At 27.2% G+C, this 19,093-nt stretch overlaps 1 protein-coding gene and 1 long non-coding RNA gene across 2 annotated transcripts; one reads left to right on the top strand and one right to left on the bottom strand.

The window, feature by feature from the left end:
- Positions 1-5,565: 5,565 nt before the first annotated feature.
- LOC112694407 lies at positions 5,566-10,956 on the top strand. Its single transcript, XR_003149566.1, has 3 exons — positions 5,566-5,921; positions 6,244-6,329; positions 10,453-10,956. It is a non-coding gene; the product is annotated as an uncharacterized LOC112694407 (long non-coding RNA).
- On the bottom strand, positions 8,312-17,835 carry LOC112694405 (probable pyruvate dehydrogenase E1 component subunit alpha, mitochondrial). The gene is made up of 7 exons (XM_025569856.1): positions 17,630-17,835; positions 12,106-12,165; positions 11,296-11,469; positions 10,969-11,187; positions 9,349-9,597; positions 8,738-8,986; positions 8,312-8,653 (listed from the first exon to the last, which is right to left on the bottom strand). The coding sequence occupies exons 1-7, from the start codon at positions 17,666-17,668 to the stop codon at positions 8,465-8,467; spliced, it is 1,179 nt and encodes a 392-aa protein (XP_025425641.1). The 5' UTR covers positions 17,669-17,835; the 3' UTR covers positions 8,312-8,464.
- Positions 17,836-19,093: the final 1,258 nt, after the last annotated feature.

The raw sequence follows: 19,093 nt of genomic DNA, 5'->3' as shown, positions 1-19,093 counted from the left end.
GCACCACTCAAATTCTTCTACGAGGGTCGTAAACTCTACACAGGTCCCGTTGAGGCAAATCTGTATATCACTGGATCGTGTAATAATGGGTTTCATAATAATAGTATTTATTTATCCTTAACCTTTTGTTCTAAATGAGGTATGGTTGGGTTTGGGTTTAAAACCAAATAATTGAACACATTTATACACATTAATTCATGTGTTGTTATTAAATTTAAAATATTAATGTCGATATGCTAACCACTAAATTGCATATCAGTATAATAGTTATATAGTTTTGTGTACAATTTGAACGTGTAAATAACCATAATGGCAAAATTATTTATTCGGTACTCGGTAGAATAATACATTTCATAAAATCATACCAAGTTTACTACAATATAAATTCAACCAAGCGCGTATTGTCAAATACGAGCATTTATTTGAATGCTACATAAACGGAACTCGGAAGGCTGAAGTAATCATAAACGTTCCTAACAAATTATACATAATATCATGTTGATTCGCGTGAATCGTCATTGAAAATTGAATTATTCTACATCCAATTAATGCCCCTGAATAGTGACAAATCTACGTAGAGTGATGGTTTTAACAAAAATATGATATATTACGAAATTATGCAAATTATTGTGTATTAATTATATCGTTGTTACGGCATCATGATTTAAGTAAAATTTATCCAAGTGCGTTTTAATTGGAAATTTATTTTTTATGAATGTTTAGAAATTTAATAGAATTAATGAATATAAAAAATAACAACAAAAGACAAGAAAAATTATAAACGTATAATTAGTATGTATCGTGGTAAATAATACTATCCCAGATATGATGATCGGCAATAGGATATTTGTTTTGGTTACAGAAGTTTTGATAAATTTTGAAATCTACTTACACTTTATAGTATAAATATTGTGATTCTTTTGATACTGAATAAATTTAATTTAACATTTTTATTTTTTCATTATATGAAAATTTGTGTATCTCAATTTTTGTACTCGAATAATTTTTTCTGACAATACACAGAATAGCACAAGTAAAATAGTAGATAATATCCATATAAATTCTACTTTTGAATAAGGATAAGTGATGACAACATCAGCTTTACAATATAGATGTAATATCAAATTGGTAACCTACAAAAAGTATGAAAATGGCAATGAAAATATATAGCTACTAATATTTCTTACAGACCGTTATCATAAATTCAGTAATATTTTTACTTTGTTTATCGTTTATTTGGTTATAGAATATTTTTAAAATTTTAAACGAATCAATATTTCTTAAATTTGTGTATAATAAATACCATTGTGATCTTGTTCGTTATTACTTTTAATTTATAAAAGAAAAACATTATTGATTAAACTATTTTAAATACAGAATTTTAAAAACATTTCCGTGAAATACTTCAATATTTGATAAAATACGTATCTATACTATAGGTGTTATATATTTAAAAAAAAAGAGGAGCATTGAACAAAATATTCATTAGCCTATAATATTTTTATTTTTATAACGATTTATTTTTTAAACAAATAATCTGTTATATGTTATTACAATAAGTTTTCGTGCTGATATTATATGACTTGGATATACATGAAAAAGAAGCAACCCAAGGGCAACACTTTATAATTTCCTTAACAGGTTTGATTTAAAGATAAATAAATTTGATTTAGAGGTTAAATAACATTGAGACCTCCTACACCACTTTCTTTTTAGTCTGAGAGATGTATTTCCATGGATAATGTCGGAATCAAGAGCGGACGTTAACGATTTTGTGTGATTTTTCAGTTGTATAGGATTTTAGCCGTTTCTTCTTTTGTATTAATTTTTAAATCTGTGTGAAGTATGTAGAGACTATAATATGAAAATATTATTCTTATATAATTAAAGATAATAATTCGTAATTAATAATAAATAAACAATGGGCTCTACATTAGATTATGTGTACCTATATTATTCAGAGATAAAATAATTTGAAACAGCTAAAATATTTTCGGTTAATAATTCGTTTAAAATTTTATATTTTATTAATTTAATTTAATTTAATTTAATAATTTGCTAATAAAAATAAAACAATAATATAAAGTTTATATTATATTATGATACAATTAAATAGTGTCATTAATGAAATTTGAATAATACAATATTATAATAATTAAAGATATTATAACATTTTTTAAAACTGAAATAATTTTATGCATTAATAGATAAGTAATATTCATTATTTTGACTAATAATATGATATATTCCTCTAAAATCAATGGTACTTCATTACGCTACAATATTTATGAGAAGGGTTTTCTTAAATGTTTGGGTATGTAACAAAATAACATGGTTGAAATTGTAATCAAATGACTGGGTACCTGTTGTTATATTTACGACGATATCGCGGAAAAAATAATTGAAATAACTTAATTAATAAACATCATCAAAAACAAGATAATTTCCTTGAATTATAATTATAATATAAGGTATAAATAGTAATAATTAAATTTAATAAAACAATAGAAATGCTTGTTTGAAAAATAATATGTAGATCAGTTCAAATTTAAAAATCAAAAGAATGCAAAGTGATACCAAGATTAAAATGAATATATTACAATTACTTATATTAAGATCCGAGATATATTACTGGTTGTTCGTTATTTTTATATCTAAACTATTATACAAAAAGTAATCATTATTATTATACAACGCTTAGAAAAATTATGTAGAAAATATTAACGTAATTTTTATTTCATTTGTTTTATTTTATACAAGATAATTATGATATAAACAAAACGAACAGCAGATAACATTTGAAACTAAATACTTCAATTATTTATGTCTGCAACTTTGTGTTCAAATATATATATAATAAAATTCCATACATATAATATTATAATGAAAATAATTGGCATTAAATACAGTATTATACGAACTTAGTAAATACTATATATTGCATACAAGCAACTGTCCTCAACATTTAATAATAAATTATAAGAATTATTCATATACCAATATATTATCAGAATTATATTATTTATTATTATTATTATTATATAAAGCATTCATTATTTTATATTATTGATAGTTGTATTTTCATTTATATATATATTAACAGTAATTATTGAAATTATTAAAATAACACTTTTTTCAATCGATGACATGTTAAACCTATTGAATTAAAATTTAAAATCATTTCGTTCATTACATTTTATATTTGAAAAATATTAGTTCTTCATACAAATTATTTAAAGAACATCAACATTATTATTTATTATTATTCTGTTATATGAAATTTAGTATATATAAAAGTAAAATAGTTTAATTATTTGGGTTCTAAGAGGTAAATATTGTGTAATTTCATACTACTATCGATAATATCGATATATTATAAACAATTCAGCTTAATAAGTACCTCTAATCATTGGTAGTTTTAGAATTTTTTCTAAGGAGGGAGATCCTTTGATATTATCTTATAATATATTAAGACACAAAATGTTAAATCCATTAACAATTAAATATTTAAAATTTAATTCTTATATTTTTATATTTAAACGTTATAAACGAAAACAAGATAACAATATTTAAACGGGAGCGTTTCCCGAGCAAATAATATTTTAACAAACTAAACTCGAAATCTAAAGTCGGGGTCCAGAACCCCTGGACCCCCTCTAGTAAAATTACCACTGTCACTAATAGTTTATTTCTTGAATTTATGAATACAAGTTATAATAATTGACAGTTGATGTAAAATTGTGATATAATAAGACCATGAATAAAGTAATTATTTAAAATATAAATAATAAATTAAGTAGATTTTAAGGTTATATTTTTATTCGTAATAAAAATTAGTTAATGCTCCTAATAAATTCTACACGTAGAATATATATATATATATGTATATTATACACATAAGTTTAGAAAATTGTTATAATAATAAATATATTCAAAGTATACCTATATACATCTGTAAACGTCGAAATAAAATAAATAATAATCATGACCACTATAAAATGAATTGTATGATGTACCTACATATTTATATTTTTAAAATTTATATTTTAACCTTGAATTATTTTATTAATCATTTTAACATACTACGTTTGATTTTTAATAGAAAAATAACTATAGACTAATCTCCAATAAATGTACGTTAATAATTGCCGATTATTTTTTTTGCATACAATATATTTCTAGTTGATATTTTTTTGTTTCTTAAAAAAAATAAGTAATATAAATAATACGTAAGTATTCTTAATGTTACTCGTATAAAAATGTTAACCTTTTATTTTTAATTTGCAAATATTTAATTTAATTCAGCTCGTATAATTTTTTTAAATTATATGTAGTATTAGTTATATTTTGATGTTTTTAAATTGTTTTTTATAATATTATAACTATGCATATATGTACATAATTTATGAATTTTTAACTAATTTGATACGTATTATATTATGTAACTCATCTATTTTATTTGAAAACAAATTGTAGCATATAATGAAAAGCATATACAAATAATTTTTTATGATCCAAGGACAAAAACATAAAGAATTATACCGAAAAGGAAAAGAACCGGTTCTGGAACTGAAACCTTTAGCATTGGATAATTGAAAAAACAGGAACTTCAAATTAAATTAAATAAAATACCAGAAATGAACCGTATTTCATAAAATTTTAATGTTCATCTTTGTACCATAATAATTTTTTTGATTTATACAATGAAGTCTCTTTTACCCATTTTTTTTAATTTTTAAATTCAAAACCTTTCCTCATAGTTATTATTATTGTTATATAATTATATAGTTATTGAACCTAAATTGAACTTTATAGGTGTCAGCTTTTGATTTATACCCATTAACAGTATTAAATAGATACTTAAGAAAAAAACTAACAAAAAGTGGAGGAGTACAGGCATTTTTAAGGAGCTAATTTTTTTACAAAATTGATTGGAATAATTTATATAGTTTTTATTGCAATTATACAATCGTGGCTTATATTATCATATTAACTTATATAGATATTAAATAATAAAAACATGGATAGGACATAACGTCTTATCAACGGTAATTAATGATTACAATTGAGGCCAAATAAATGTACACTATTTACCATTGATTATAGAATGAACTATTAATAATTTATTACCAAGACTAACATTTAGTTGAATATTAGGAATATATTATAGAAAATATTGTTATCAAAGATAACATTTTTTTTTTTTTTTTGGAACGGAAATTTCCGTTTACATTTTTCAGAAAAGGAACTCTTTCTCATTCCTCGTTGCCATATTTAAAAAGAATGCGTTCCTATAATAATTATGCGTTTTTTCCCAATAATGATATCAACTATAATTGTGTTATAATATTAAGAGATTGTTGCGAAAAGAAAAAAAACTTTAATTAATGCACTTGTCTGTTAATTAACAATAAAATAACGGTATGTCAATGTTCAAATATATAGACATTGTTAACAATTATTTGTGTTACTTTATTGTATCATATCTAAAGCAGGGTATAAACAATGAAATATTTTTTATCAAATAAAAATGTACGACGTTATGGTTATTATTAAAATAAAATGAGTTGTACGTTAAATCATTTGCAAATTATTCATCAGATTTATTCATAAACAGGTGTCTATTAAAATATAGTTTTTAAATCAATAAAAACCAACACGAACATGCTTTTTAATTTATCGTTTTGTTAACTAGTTTAGACATGACGTCGATGCATATTTTACTATTGTTCCTTATAGTTACTATAAACAGCATTATCGCGTTATATGGAAGGTTTACTTATACGTACGGTAAGAATTCAAGCTATCATAGTATTTATCACCAAGAGATTATATAACCGTGACAATAAGAAAATCACAAAAGACATTTTTTTCGAACAGTCGGAGTTTAAGATTAAGTTTGAGCGGATTACATTACTATAGTAAGTAGTATTCATATAGGTTATATGGTAAAAAGCCGAAACCAATCAAAATGTAAAATTTGAATGAGTAAAAAAACGTAAAATTTCTTCTATTATTCGGAAATAAATTCATAGCTGATGAAAAATGTAATCATTTGAAAATTCGGTATAGCTACTCTAAATTTAAGTGTAACTTAAATAACTTATTTAACTACTAACTAACGTAACTTATTTTCAATAAAACTATTTATTATCCGCCAAGTGGTTGGTGACACTATGATTATAGAAGTCTGTCACATATGTAGATAAAATGTTTGATATTTGATGCTCTGTCCTTGAACAGGGTATTTTCGGTAAGTCTACAAGCAGTGGCGGCTCCTGAGGTTCACATAAGGTGGTACACAAATAATTTGTATGATGGTTGTGTAGGTGAGTAAAAAATAATTAATTTTGTTATAGGTATAAGTTTATATAAAGTATTTATCAACATTAAATTTTTTTAAGCTCTATTAACTCTTCGTTGCGATAAAATGAAAATAAATTAGAAAAAAATAACTTATTGTGTATGAAACATTAACTAAAAATTTTGTTTCCACGATCAACGCTAATCCGGAATGATAAAAATAAGTCTGGTGCATTGATTGTGAACCAAACGACCATAATTAACCGACGTGTCTACGCATGTAGCTATTTTTTGTATGGTCGCTCGGAGAACAAGGAATGTGTGCTCCGCTAATTATTTAATCGCTAATAGACAATATAATTGCTTTAATATAATAGCTAATAGACATACTTATCAACACGAAAAGAAGCAAAAACTTTTTTTTTTATAAATATATTTGTTAATTATAGACTATTTGCATATATAATTTAGTATAGGAATCTATTAACTTTGTATACCATTTTTTTGGATGTTTCACGTGATCCTGTGCATCATAGTACGAGGCGCTACCATCTTGAAGAATTAAGAAATAGGTAGTTGATCATATACTCGTTTGATGGTCTTTATAATTTTATTATTTGTTTTAGTAATGATAAATCACCGACGAATCGTACTTAATTCCGGATTAAATTCGAAAACTGGAATTGTATATTTTAAATTGCATGCATAATCAATATATTATAAGTATATATATATCAACATACTATAAGTTATAATGAAATTTTCAGTGCATTTATTAAAAAAACATGTCGTTAAAGATTGACTGATATGATTTGCTGTCTTTATTTAGGACGCATATTACATACGACATATTAGAGTAGTTTAAACGTGTTCTTTGTCCAAATTATAATTTTTATAATATAAATTAATATTTTTCTAGCGTATCTATATTTTACGAACTAAAAATTAATACTTAAACATTTGACCGAGAATTGAATCGTTAAGTTAATACTAAAAACACTTATTCTTTATGGTACGCGTTAAAACTATGACTTCTGTTACTCTAGATGTAAATGCATATTAAAGTTTTGCTGATTAACTATAGTCATTTCATTATAAAATAATCGCATTCATAATTGGGTCGTTTACTTTTAATTATAAATTATTATATGATCATATTAATAACTAAAATATAAATAGTATAATTGTACATTGTATAAGAATCAACATTGAAAGTAAAATATTTAAGAACAAAATAACCTTTTTATTTTCATAGCACATGCTTATTAAAACACTTAACTTTTATAGTTTATTTTAATTGCGTATCAGCCTCATACGATATATTTACTAAAATACAACAAAGGAAGTGTTTTTATTGAAATTTTAAGACCTAAAATAAAATAATATAGCACTAGACACCAGTACAACAGTACACCATAAAATTTAATCATCAGATAAATAAAATAATTAATTAATTTAAGATTACTAGGGCGTATACTAGGGGAGGTTATACGAGTTCACCCCCCCCCAAATCCAAGAAAATTATTAAATATGTTTTTATGGAGTAAAAGTGGTTTACAAATTATATAAAAATATACAAACCCCCCCCTTAAAAAAAAAAAATGTTGTGCCTATAAGATTACTTATGATAAAATATTTAAAAAAAATACAGCTTTCGTTAATATTATGTTTCAGAATAACAGTAAAATATATAGCTGGAAGCTATGAGGTCGTAAATCGTATTAAAAAAAAAATAAAATGTCCAAATTTCTTTCTTTTTTAAATAATTAGTAAACTTAACATTTTTAAAATCAAATAATTTTTCCTCCACTTAGACTCAAGAGTTAAGAGATTTGATATTTTTTTTTAAAATTTAATAGTTTATATAATATACAGACAATTTTTTTTAAACTTGTGTTATTTATTTTACTTTACATTTTTCAGTAAAGTTGAACAAAATAGTATGCAAGTTAAAATAAAAATACATTCATAATTTCGTTCAAAAACTCAAAAAACCAGTCTAGTAATAAATTAAATCCAGTGAGTAAATATTTGTTAAAAACTAACAAAAACTATAAATTTGTTTTGAATTCAATAATAAATACCCTGCCTACTTTCCAGCATCTCATCAAATTATCAAAATCAACTTTTATCACATTTAGCTGTTACAATTTGTAGTAATTCACTTAATATTAACTGCTGATCCAATTCTTAGGTGTTTTAACTTTTGCCAAGGTACTACCCCTCGATGCTCACTTTCGAGTGGTTTTGAATAAATATCAGCGGCTAGTTCTTCTAATGGAATTTCTGGATCTTCTTTGGCTTTTATAACTGCTCGGTCGATTTCTGTTTTAATTTCACTATCGATTTTCTAAATAATAAACACAACAATAATAAATATATCATATACATTGAAAAAAATACTAATATTTTGATAAAAAATATTTCAATTTACTTTGAGATCGTCTACAGTCGTCAGATTAGCGGAGAGAATTTTTTCTTTAAATGATGTGATTGGGTCTCTGGTCATCCGCACAGCCTGGATTTCTGCTCGGGTTCTGTACGATGTACCGGGATCCGACATTGAGTGGCCAGAGTATCTGTAAGTAACAGTTTCTAAAACGATTGGACCGTTTCCTTTAACACAGTAATCCACAGCAAACTTGGACGCTTCTCTAACCGCCAATACGTCCATCCCATCTACCTAGAATTCATTCATTATTATATTTTATCAAAAACTGAAATCTTCAAAAACCGATGGTGTAAAATACATTAATGACATTTAATCACCATACGTCAAATAACATCCGAATAAACATATTTATGGTTAATGTTTGCATTGTATACTAGCAGTGATTCATGGAATACACAAGTTTCTTTTTTGTAGATATACAATACAGATGAAACGTAGATCTTATAGAATATTCTGCTTGAAATATAATTTACAGGGTGCGTAGAAATCTGAATTTATCATCGCTGTGAATCTGAGAGGGAATTATTAAAAGCACCAACAATTTACATTTCAATGATTCGGATAGGTCGTAAGTGGTCACACAAAATATTTACCCAAATGCCGGGTATGTAATCGCCCCTGGTGTAGTACGATGTGTTTGACGCTGACCGTTCCGAACTCGTTCCCATTGCGTAACCGTTGTTTTCGCATACAAACACGCACGGCAGATCCCACAGTTTGGCCATATTGTACGCTTCGAACACTTGGCCTTGATTTGCAGCTCCATCTCCATATAAAGCGAAGCACACTCCACCTGTGCCCAAATATTTCGCAGCAAGCGCAATGCCTGCTCCCAAAGGAACCTAAAAACACAACTAGCCCGTTATTGTACTCGCAACACGTACAAATATAGGGATACTTAGTGTTTGATTTTTATTCGTTCAAAATTATAGTTTAAGTATATAATAATTCCCTAACAAACTGGTTTTATTCGTATAGTTCGCAATATATATGTATTGTGTTATAAATTCATAACTACTACGTGGTTCAGTACTTTAATTATAATTCTAATTAAATTAAGATTTTCAATTTTTTTTTTTTTTGTCAAATTTCATGACATTCAGTGAATAGTATTTTAAATATAAATTATATCAACGTTTGCTCACGTTCCTATTATATAGTGGAGTTCCGGTCACCAATTATCTGATGTAACTAACGTCATTTCCATGAAAAACAGAGAGTAACCGAATTGGTTCTCATTTGAAAAGGGTATATTAATAAATTGAGCCGAATTGGTTCCCGTTTAAAAAAGGTAATTTATTAGATTGATCCGAATTGGTTCCCGTTTGTTTTCAAGTCAAATAGTTACAATTTTAGTTTTTAATTTTTAATAATTGGTTGGTTGTACAAACATGTCTCGTAAAAAATATAAATTATATAGTTTAAAATATAATATATATAACGCAATAAAATGGCAATAGATTATTATAATGGAGGATTAGCAAAGTATCACTGATACCCAGATAGATTAAGATAACAATTGAGATATTGGCATCGCTATACGGGTATGACAATAATGTTAGTGAGCACTGTACAGTCTCGAATAACACATCGTCACTTATATAATGTCATCGTATTTATATTTTATATAAATTTATTTTTACATAAATATCCATCATATTTTAATTAATAGTTTTTATAATTGTTCTTTATTATAGAGTTTATATTTAGTTGAAAGGAAACTAAGTTGTTGAATATTGACAGTTACAAGTTTTGATTCCAAAAGAACCTTGCAAAGGATAACACACAGAGATGATTATCAACAAAAGGAAAATATAAAGCTTATATGACATTGAATGGAGATTGTTTACGTGAAGAAGTCTTAAGCCTGTACAATTGAAAAGGAAAATGCCCATAATTAAACGGGAATCAATTCGACTCAACTTAATAAAATACCCTTTTCAAACGGGAACCATTTTGGTACCAGCCGAAAAACCTAATCTACTTGACTTAATAACATTTTTGTATAAGAAAAATCTCATAGAAATTGTTATAAATGGGTAAAAAATCAATTCCCAATAAATATAAATATAACTGATAATTTGTGTTCAATTTATTAAACATCTCAAAACAATTATTGCATTGGACTTATATTCCTATTAACCATTTCCAAACGCGATCTGATTACTCAATGGTATTCATATGAAAAATGTTAACAATTTTGGTTCACAAACCTGAGCACCGACGATACCGTTTCCACCGTAAAAATTTTTCCCGTACATGTGCATGGAACCGCCTTTGCCGCGTGCTACACCTCCGAAACGACCCGTGAGCTCAGAGAGAACCTCCACAGGACTCGCACCCATCAGATATGTCCAACCGTGTACACGGTAGGCTGATATGATTGAGTCCGGTTCACGGAACGCTGATTTCATGCCCACTGCACAAGCTTCCTAAAGTCGAGAATAAAAAAAAATAATCGTTTGAAGAGTACAACTGCTCTACTAGACGTGAAATGTGCAGAGATAACCTACGTGGACTATTCATGTAGTAATACTAACCTGTCCGGAATACAAGTGACAGAATCCTCGGACGATCTTCTCCTTATACAAATTGCCGGCTGCTGTTTCAATACGTCTGATATACTGCATTTGCTTGTAGTAATTCAAGGCATCATCTTTGTTCACTGTCGTCGTAGTACTGGGTCCAGTTTCTAATTTATGAAGTTTATACGGCTACACGTAAAAAAATAACATTACATGCCGTTTCAATATCTGACGCATTAATGTAAACCGTCACTAATATTATATATTATAAATTCATTTTTTTTCTTTATTAAACATAAAACTATTCCTTAAATGTAATTAATATTGTTTATATCTTAACATCAACTTGTATTTTTACAGCAAAGTTTCAAAATCTCAAATAAAATTATTAATTTGGCTACACATTTTTAACAGATTATAGCTGAAATGCAATAAAATAAGAAGATTTATCTTACAATGCAGTTTCTACATACAATTATTAAATGTAATTTAATATAATTTTATTCTATTTCTCTAAACTTTTAACGGAAAATTAAATAATGGGTTTGGAAAAATGTTAGTTTATGTCATAAAATATTGATATAAATATTTAAGTATTGATTGACAATATTGAATAATATATAATTTGTATACGGTTTAAATTTGAATAATATTATCTCCTGTAGTTATATATTTTATGTTTGAATTAAGTCAATATAAATATATTTTAATACAGTTATACCTAAGTAGATAATTCAGAATAGTATTACAGCTGTATTTATGTGTGTTTTAATATTACATTAAAATACTTGATGCACTAGTATTTTTATACAAAACTGAACAAACTTTTAATTCGAATGAGGCTTCATTTGTAAGGTTTCTACATTGCCATGACGTGTTGAACTTCTGTACAAAAAAAAAAAATGGTATTCATTAAAACATTTTATTTAATAAAAAATGTATATCTTTTATAATAAAATATCTACCGTTTTATAAAGGTTTGATTTTGTCAATATATGTTACTTATATAGTTAGTGAAACATTAAATTAATAAATAGTAACAATTATCTGATTTAGAACAAAATTGTAATCATTAAGATTTATAAAAACGAAATATTTTTAGATACTGAGTAAAATAAGGAATGTATAGTTTTACCATAATGTATATGTTTTTTATTACTTCTGTTTTTACAATTTGGATCAAAATGATTGCTTCGATAATCACCAATGAAGAAGTAAAGATCGGAGATGGGTTCTAGTTGATACTTAAAAAGGGACATTTATTCAATTTCTTAAAAATTGTTCCGAAAAAATAGAATAAACATCAGGTGATTCGAACTCCCACCATTAACAATCGCCTTTTTATTTGTCATGCACTATTTTTTTTTTTTGTGTTTGTGTACACGTTTTCAAACAGATGAATTATTCTGATTGTCACAATTACGAGAGATTTCAATTAGAAAATAGTTGTAGTAATAGTACTTTAAAAGTAGTCATTTTACGAATTTCCCAATAGTTTTTATAATAATTGAAAAATTTTTACGAAAAGTTATTAAAAATGGCCAGAATTACGATATTGGTTTTCGATAAAATCGAATTTTTTTCTTTATCGTAAATTGAAAAGTAATCATCGTAAAGAATTTAAATATTCACTGTTCGCTACAAAGGGGATAATCTTTAAAAGTTTTTTTCAGCTATTTCATAGATCATTAAAAATTGTGTGTTTCCTTACCTTTCTTCAGAAATGTCGATAAAATAATTTTGGTTTGATAAAAAGTCTTGAAAATGTAGTAAAAATATCTTACACATCTCTTTTACTGATTAATGAAAAGATAATGGAGCTATTCTTTATAAAAAAATATTACCAGCATATGAAATTTTAAATTTGACAAAATGATAAAAATCACGAAAATCGACTTATTTTTTGAGATAAACATTTCAAAAATGTTCAATTTATATACTTAAGGCTTGAAAATTAGATAAAACATTTTTATAAGATTTTCTTTTTCTTTTTTTGAACATTTTTTACTGGAATGTCTCAAAAATGTTATATAAGCGTTTAAAAATGAAATTTTGAAGATCATATATTCAATGAATTTTCATTAAACGATATTAATTATTTAGTTTTTATCTTATAAATATTAAATTTAACAATTCAAAACATTTATTGAGTATTTTATATTAGTATTTTACAGATAATTTATAGTTTTGAAATATTTTAATATGCTGTTTTACTAGCATTTGAAATTTTCGATTTTTACAAATTTTAGATTATTTTTTTAAGTTCTACCTACCATATTGAGGCATTTGGTTCTACTATTATATCAATCATCATTAAAATATAAATTAATCCAACCTAATCACTTTCACTCAGAATCTTTTTTTCGAAAGCAATGGTACATTGGTTCTAAGTTTATAGGACCAATACAATAATACCATATACCCTTTTTGTATATTCTCAAGATCGTGTAGTCTCATTTGAGTTAAGAGTTTCTTAATTTTTCTTAATTTTAAAACATATTAAAAATGTTTTTGTTTTATAGTGGATATATATTTCATTTTTTTATTATTAACACAACTGTCGATATAATAACTGCAATATTATTATTAATGAATCACTACACAGTGGTTAAATTGTTTTAAGGGGATTCGATACCGTTCGTTTTTTTGACGAAAACATGCTTAACTTTTATCAATTGTAACAACAAAACTACTTGTACGATAAAAAAGCTGAAAACAGAGTTAAAACAGGTTAAGTGTTATTATATAATCATGACAGTACCCTTTCTATTTATATCGTATTGGTAATAATTTTATTAATTACTAACAAGTACTTGATGAAAAAATAAATATCTTGTTTCTGTTTCTTCGTACAAAATAATAATATGTTCATTTTTTTAGATAAAGTGTTTTACTGAAATCGTCTAAATCATAATTCATTGTATCAGAACGAATTTTTTATTGGCAAAATAAATTGTTGTTTAAAAATCAACAAATATAAACGTTATCTCTTTGTGTTATTGTTGTTTTTCTTTCGCACTAATTCCTTTCGTGACTAATTATAGACGTTTCTTAGTGCATGTTTAAAAGTTGAGAAGCCAACGTGCATTTGTATGCGATCATAAACATTACCATAAATACCTGGCGAAATTGCACGAACAGGTTCCCACCACCTAGTATATGATTACTGGAGAAAATATAATGCGTTTTCGAGTATATGAATAATAAAATGTTCAACGTTAAAACAGCTTTCGCACTGGGCAAAAACAAAGCCGAAGTATAATGGCAGAATTATATGTTCGGAGAAGAATTTTTTATTTTTTCAATACAGTATAATAACAAATTCAGTCTTTAAAATACCTATTAACATAAATAAAATTGGGTAACTGATATAATATTTGATAGTTTAGAAATAACACTAGTCCTTTGCAGATCCTACTAGGTTATTATCTTGAAGGCTGAAAAATGTTGGTCTTATAATTTTTATATTACATAATTATTATTCAAAATTTCTGCAAATTCAAATATTTTTTTAAATTTGTAGTTCTTATCTAAATATAGTCTAATTTGGATTGTGGGTAGTAAAATATTGCCACTGAATCTAAGAATATTACGTATCACTAATTTAAAATGAGGACACTCTAACCCATATGATATCGATTTATTAAACACATGGAAGTGTTAATTGGGCAAGAAACATCTCAAGCGCTAAAATCGAAAACGAATTTCTAATGACGCGACATACCGGCGAGACTAATATATTTAATAATATTCTTAGTGTAGAAAAAAAATAATATTTATATTGATTTATACTTGTAATTTAAACTAAGAATATTTATCGAACCTGAATTGTAATGATCCGTTTTTGAATAGTATTTTCGAATATAATAATAAGTAAATGTTCTCTTAATCACCTTGAAAACACTAATGAAAACACACGTCAGTTTACTCGAAAATGTAAGGGACACCCAGGGGATAAGGAACTCTTATAATCGATGATTTATGCTCATTCTAAATAAATAACCAATACTACCAGCATTGATTAAACATACGTATATTTAATCAATGCTACCAGGAAGAGGAGAGATCGTGGATTTTATAAGACAACAATTAAATGATAATGCAATTAAAATTGCTAATTTTTGGAAGAAGAAGGGAATTTAAAATTCTACCATTAACCGACACGAAAATAAGAAGATTAATATAATTTAATAAATTTGCAATTTAACATATATCATATTATTTTTATTCGTTGCTCTGTATTTATTTACTTTTGACATCGTATGCCACCATTATCATAAAAATAGTATTTACGTCAGCAGTTTATACACTGATAAATATGATTTGTAAGAGCTTTGCAGGATGACCGGGCGAGTAAGAGGAATTAATAACCAAACCCGAATTCCAAAACAAGGTTTGGTTACCGAGAAAAAAAATGATGAATAACATTTGATTGCGACAGGAATAACCCTGTCGTGCACGTTTCAAGTTTACGATGAACTTGTTGCACCACAAGTATCTCATTGCAGCAAAATGTTTGGCTGCGTTATCACCCAATAGCTATATCAAATATTATCATATTTTTTATTATAGATTAAATGATACCACCACAGAATAACTAATTAAATAAATAATGATACATTATATAAAATACATTATTTATTTATTCTGTGATACCACCTTGAATATCATAATTCATAAATTATGTATAAGTATTAATATGTGTGTATTGAACGTATTTTTAGTTTTAAAATATTTGTTGCAAATATCACACAAAAGGTCAGTGAACACTGATTCGATGTTATACATATTCCGTAAATGTGTGTTTTATTTTGTGTAAAGGTTTTGTCGCATATTGAATATTTTAATTCAGATTCCATTATAGTAAATAATAATAAAAAAAAAAAAATTAAAATAGAATCACAAATATAATTTGTAAACAAAATAACTAAAGAATTATTAAGAAAATATTTTTATCTTAATAGAAGAAATTATTTTCAGACTTAGTGGAGATTTTCACAAACTTTCTACAAATAGATAGAGAAATATTCTGGGAATTCAATTGAGGTCATTGGACTATATTATAACATAATGTAGGGTCTACGCAGTCTGGTTTTTGTTTTGTTTAAAATTGTCATTTAAGATTGTCCTGTCTGTGTTGGAATAAGTTTTGTTATATATATAATATAACGTAATATAATATATTTAAAATATGGCAGTGATAACGGATACGATAATATTTGATACAATTAAGTGATAACGCAGCCAAAAATTTTGCTGCAATGAGACACTCGTGTTGCGCCAGGTCCGTCGGTATACGCGCAGCGAGTGTGTCGGTGAAGAATCGCATATCTGGCGTGACGCCCATACGAAAATAAACCCACGCGCACCGACCGTTGTTGGCCGCGCACGAGTCCGCCACTGATTGACCCTAAGGGCTAGTTCACATGAAAGGCGTTAAATGTACGTTGACATTGCTACCACTTCACCGAATTTACGAGCTGAGCGCGCGTTTATACCATAGTAAGCCGAGTATTGTATTCTGTCGAAGACGAACGTTGCAGATGCCCTTTGTTTATGGATGCTGATCGAAGAAGCGTCGTTGAAAATTGTTGATAAAAATATTTTATTTACATTTATATTTAATTATTAAATATAAAATAACTAACAATACTTACCATGAATTTTTTCTTTCTTTGTATCACTTGGGTCACAAAAAATGACAAAAATGTCTTTCCAAGCCTTTCTTTTGCTCATTTTATTTGAATGTTAACTATTCATCATATCCCGAATTGGGAGCCTTTTTTAATTTCGTCGATAAATAAATCAGTATGAATTTGTCAACGCGTTAAGCGTTGGCTAAGCGCGCGTTTAATGCCTTTCATGTGAATTCTTCCTAAAATGGCCTAAAATGTGTCAAGAAAACCGCAGTGAATGCAAGACCGCGGGATCGTCTTATCGAAAACGATTTAGCCGTACTTTATGTGCGTTTCGGAAACGTATGTGACAACCGTTTCGGGTCCACGTTGAACGGGGTGTAAAAGGAAAGACAAAAATAAGGTGGATATGTGGGGAGGATGTGATGTAAACAACGTCGTGACAAAATTTTGACGACTATTCGGACGCGACGTCAATTACGGTCGGTATTCTTCGTAATATATGATACACTAAACGAGGGAATACGAATCACACGACGAACGCAGTTGTGGATAAAACTCAGAAAATCCTACAGAACAAATTTTGTAGCAACTGTGGCGTACGCGTGCGCATTACAGCGTCTCATTTACAAGACTTTTATGCATGTCGTCAGTGCGTAAATCTACTCTTAAATCGATCCGTTCCAAATGTCAATACGGTGGCGCGCGTTTACCTTGACGGCGTTGCGAAGAGCGACTTTAGTGGTTATCATGGCGAAGGGCACGCGCAATAGAATCGCAGAAGAGCTGATGGTAGCAGTGGCGGCGGCTGATATATTCTATTACTGTTTGAAACTTTTTGAAACATCGGCGGAGGAAAACGTCGCGCGACCGGAGCGGTTTCACGTACTGACCGGTAAACGGGTGCGACGATAAATGCTCACCAGCCGCTGCCGCCGCCGCTACCGCAAATTTCAAAATCGATGTTAAGGCAGGTCTGTAGAGCTTAGTCAGCCCGGTAGATGGCGCGCGTTCTTATCGGGGAGCTTTTCACGAAAACAGTTTTAAACCTCTTACTAACCATTATTTTTTATATGAAATATACTTATACCTATCTAAACGTTTAACCGCAGAAACGGTTAAAAACAATTGTGAAAAATATAATGTGGTATGCTTCAAATTTCAGCTAAATAAAATGTAAATTTAAAATCCCCTATTGTTGAAATAATTTATGGCTATTGATATCAATGCAAAATGTATGTTATAAAACGAATATTTACTTAAAACGTCGAAGACCTATAGACACAAAATAATTTCTCATAAATAGAATTTATAAACGGCTTTCCTTGAACGTCATCAATAATCGGCATACCAAAATTTGTGTAATTTTGGAAATTATTATATATACTTATGTACGAATATTTATACTACATTACCTACAAGATATATACAGCTATTACAGCTACAGATATAAGAGTGTGTTATACGAGATTTAGTTCAATTAATTTGATACGCCTAACTATATATGACATCATATACAATATGCACTGAATGATTATAATTGTTTATGCACCAACAATTTAAATAGCAGCCTATTGATGAGGTGTTATGAAATACGTTTAGCCTTTAATATTCCACGTTTAATCATTTATTTTTCAATGATACACAGAATAAAATTATCAATAGATTAAACATAGATTGAAAGTCGTAACATTAAAATCAATTTTCAGTTACAATTAATTTTGTTTATACCATAAAAGAGGTACTTGAAGGCCGTATAAACGAATGTAAAAAAATTATTTTTGTACATATTCAAAAATGGGGTTGAAAGATTTAGCTCTTATTTTGTATCGTTCTTATTTGTAAAAAACAATATTTTTATCCAAAACTGTGATCAACAATAAATAAGAAAAAAAATTTTATCTGCTATTATTTCATTATGTCGTAACTGCGTTATGGTGAAACAAGGTCGACATTTAAAGAACCTATAGTGTTACTGATAACATGCAAACTGAGGTTTAGAAAAAAGTAATTAACTAGTTTAGTTTTTACACTGATCTACTTTTATTTTCAACACATAATTGTTATTTTCCAAGAGCTTCTAAAATCTGTTATTCAGTTTTATATTAGGCTCCAATCGCATATGCCTCGCATCTACAGTCTAATATATTGTGTTTTGTTATTATTATAGAAGATTT

This window comes from Sipha flava, unplaced genomic scaffold (assembly GCF_003268045.1).
Source record: "Sipha flava isolate LNK unplaced genomic scaffold, YSA_version1 129_pilon_pilon, whole genome shotgun sequence".
NCBI classification, from domain to species: domain Eukaryota; kingdom Metazoa; phylum Arthropoda; class Insecta; order Hemiptera; family Aphididae; genus Sipha; species Sipha flava.
The sequence above is the reverse complement of the archived record's forward strand: the minus strand, read 5'-3'. Positions and strand labels throughout refer to the sequence as shown.